This window comes from Zea mays, chromosome 5 (genome assembly GCF_902167145.1).
Source record: "Zea mays cultivar B73 chromosome 5, Zm-B73-REFERENCE-NAM-5.0, whole genome shotgun sequence".
In the NCBI taxonomy this organism is placed as follows: Eukaryota; Viridiplantae; Streptophyta; class Magnoliopsida; order Poales; family Poaceae; genus Zea; species Zea mays.
Genome location: NC_050100.1, coordinates 52,009,714 through 52,013,226, shown reverse-complemented (window position 1 = coordinate 52,013,226; position 3,513 = coordinate 52,009,714). Strand labels below are relative to the sequence as shown.

At 54.0% G+C, this 3,513-nt stretch overlaps 1 protein-coding gene across 1 annotated transcript; it reads right to left on the bottom strand.

Moving 5' to 3' along the window:
• Window positions 1-1,035: 1,035 nt before the first annotated feature.
• LOC100274392 (uncharacterized) lies at window positions 1,036-2,879 on the bottom strand. Its single transcript, NM_001148752.1, has one exon. It carries the CDS (start codon window positions 2,793-2,795, stop codon window positions 1,377-1,379), a length of 1,419 nt encoding a protein of 472 aa, NP_001142224.1. The 5' UTR covers window positions 2,796-2,879; the 3' UTR covers window positions 1,036-1,376.
• Between the last annotated feature and the right edge of the window lie 634 nt (window positions 2,880-3,513).

The following is a 3,513-nucleotide window of genomic DNA, read 5'->3' as shown; positions in this document are numbered from 1 at the left end:
CTGGGTCGGGCGGAGCGGAGCTTCCTATGGTGCCTTCGGCCGGGCCTGACTGCCTGTCAGCCTCACCCTGTCAAGTGGCACCGCAGTCGGGGCGGCACAGGCGGCACTGTCCTTCTGTCAGGCCGGTCAGTGGAGCGGCGAAGTGACGGCGGTCACTTCGGCTCTGCCGGCTGGGGGGCACGCGTCAGGATAAAGGTGTCTGGCCACCTTTGCATTAAATGCTCCTGCGATTTGGTCGGTCGGTGCGGCGATTTGGTCAGGGTTGCTTCTTGGCGAAGACAGGGCCTCGGGCGAGCCGGAAATATATTCGCCGCTGGAGGGGGGCCTCGGGCGAGACGGAGATCCTTCGGGGTCGGCTGCCCTTGTCCGAGGCTAGGCTCGGGCGAGGCGTGATCGAGTCCCTCGTATGGACTGATCCCAGACTTAATCGCACCCATCAGGCCTTTGCAGCTTTATGCTGATGGGGGTTACCAGCTGAGAATTAGGAGCCTTGAGGGTACCCCTAATTATGGTCCCCGACAAGTGGTCTCTAATATAGTATTTCTCGGTCAAAACATTTATATAACTCTCGCACATGAACAACTATCATGTATTAGTTACTAGTCATTTGTTTGTGCATTGCTATGGTAGTTGTCTGTGCATTGTTACGATTTCTATATATTATATGTGTACACTTTAATTTAATAAGACACAAAGAGATGGGTTAGGTGGTGTGAATGTGGAACCAAAAACCAAGGATCAATCCCTCATTTGTACAAAATCTTATTTTATTTTTGCATTAAACGAGAAGGTGACGTGGTACGACTGTTGAAACAATTGCTTTATATAGTAGAGAATCTATAGCACAAAATATTTTTCAATGGAAATTTTAAGGCATGTTTGGTTCTATACATGTTACCAAAAATTATCACATATTTTTATACCGTACTTGCCTTAGGTGTCTAAGGTTAGACGGTCAAATTCTGCGCCACAGTTTGCCACGTCTAAAGGAATTTTTCCACACAAGTAAGACCTATGTAAGAGGAGAAAAATCTTACCACAGCTGTGGCTCGAAATCAAATATATGCTTAACTTAGTCAAACTTACCTAACTTTAGACGTGACTAATTGTGACATGTGAGGCAACAAACAAAACCCCTTATTCCTCTCACTATATTAAAGTGTAAGCTTTTTAAATAATTTTAAATGCATAATCGTGTTTTATAACATATCTAGATAGTGTGCATATCTAAACGAATAGAAAAGGTTTATCTAGTTGAAAAGCTAGAATATGGTAGTATAATTTAAAAGGAAGAAAGTGCAAGTTGATTTTTCATCACATGATAGACTCCGTAAAAGACCCGTTTCTCCATATTTGATTAGATCGAGTTGTCGCTCTCATGTCCTCTGGTGGAGCCACGCGATAGCATCCGCGAAGCACTTCCTGTACCTCTTCATGGCAGCCGGCTGTAGAGAGACCCCAACCTCTATCCCGCCGTTACCATCCCAACTCTCCGCCACCGCCACTGCGCCGGTCCTCGCCACGGACACGACATCCACCTTCGCCGGCCGGCCGAATCCGAAGTCCATATCGTAGACGCGGAACCTCGGCGAACCGGCCACGGTCAGAAAACCCATCGGGATTAAATCCCTGATGCGGTCAAACCACACCTCCACGTTTGATGTCTCGATGTCGCGTACAGCTTCGTCGATGGAGGAGGCGACGGCGGCGCACGCGCTAAAGAACCCGCCTGCGCCGGCCTGGGCCAGCTCGCCTGTTGGTGCCAGCGCGAACGCTGGGCCGACGCAGTTGCCGAGGTACTTGTCCGGCAGGGGAGGCTCCATCCGCGAGCGGTGGTCGACGGGAAAGGCCATGCAGGTCATAGGGAACTCTCCGGCGCCGCTGCTGGCCTCCTTGGCTTGCTGGTAGCACGACCAGACGAAGCCGAAGGTGGCAACTAGAGAGGAGCACCGGGGCGGCGCGACGCCGCGCCTCGCAGCCTCCTCGGCCACAGCGTCCTTGATGCGCTTCAGTTCGTCCTTGGACAGCGCGAACGTAGCGAAGAGCTGGTCGGCGGACATCTTGACGAACTCGTACTCTTCAGTGCTCGGCGCTCCTTGGATGAAGACGTCGTACATGCGCCTTGGGTCGGCGATGAGTGACCGGTCGATGACAGGCGGCGGCGGCGGCGGCGCTTCTGCGCCGGCTCTGCAGGCGACCGCCCAGGTGTGCAGGAAATGCGTGGAGCCCGAGCCGTCGCAGGCGGCGTGGTGCACGGTGACGCCGATGGAGAGGCCGCGGCGCGCGGGAAGGAGCGTGGCCTGGACGGCGAACAGCCCGCCGCGCTCCGGCAGCGGCGGCACGAGCGTGGCGATCTTGGCAACCTCGCGGGGCTCGTCGGTGGCGAGGGCGTCGAAGTGCGCGTCCGCGTCATCGTCGTCGCACTCGGCGACGGTGAAGGTGACGGCGTCACCCGGGCGGTAGTGCAGCTCGTAGCGGTCGGACGTGCCGGGGGTGAGGCGGAGGCGGCCGGCGAGAGGGTAGAAGGCGCGGACGGCCTGGTGCAAGGAGTCCCGGAGTCTGGAGATGATGGCGTCGACGTCAGCGTCGGGGGCGAGGCGGTAGATGAAGAGGCGCTCGACGGGCGGGGAGTGCAGCCAGAAGATGTCCAAGAAGGTGAGCGGGAGCGAGGTCTCCGGTGGTGACGGAGACGGCGGCACGAGGGTGGTGTCGCGGACGCGGACGCGGAGGCGAGGAGACGGCAAGGGAGACCCTACCCCTGCAGGTGGCTGCTGCTGGTCCGGCGACACGGCCATGGCGGCGCAGCGGCCAATGGTATCAACGTCGGACTTGGACGAGCGAGCTTGCGTCAGGCAGTGTGTGGCAATTGGACTGAATAGTTGGACCGATGCCAGATGGTATGGGAGGCCATGTGAGGTTGATATAGATAGGGCTCAGTTCGTCAGTGTTTGCTGTTGCTGCTGGAAAAAATTGCCGCCTCCCCAGCACCAGCAGCCTTCCTGTGAGTTTCGTCTGCTCGCCTACCCGTCGCACTGATCTTCTGGACGGTACGTTGCGTCATCCATGACCACAAAACGTCACCGAATTCACTTTCTTTTTTCGAATAAAGAAAAAAGAGAGAAAACTAGAAACGAACACACATCTTTCTGTTCCAACTATTTTATAATTTATTTGCTGCACCACTTCTAAGGAGTGTTTATTGATATTCATTTTTTTCAGAAGAGATTATAGGTTGTTGGGTTTCCTGACTAAAGTTTAATTCGTGTCACCTTTGGAGCGAACTGCGAAGGCACGCGCACATGTCTCATCTCGATGAAGCCGATCGGCGAAAAAAGGAATCTGATAGCTTCGTTTGAGACCGTTTGTAGAAGGTGTGCACACGCTACACACTCGTGCAGTCGTGCTACACATGCTCTCTGGAACAATCTTTTTTATATATAATAACGAATAACGATACGTATCCGATCATCTTGCTTACGACGCGAGAAAAAAAAAATCAGTTACATGGCTGGG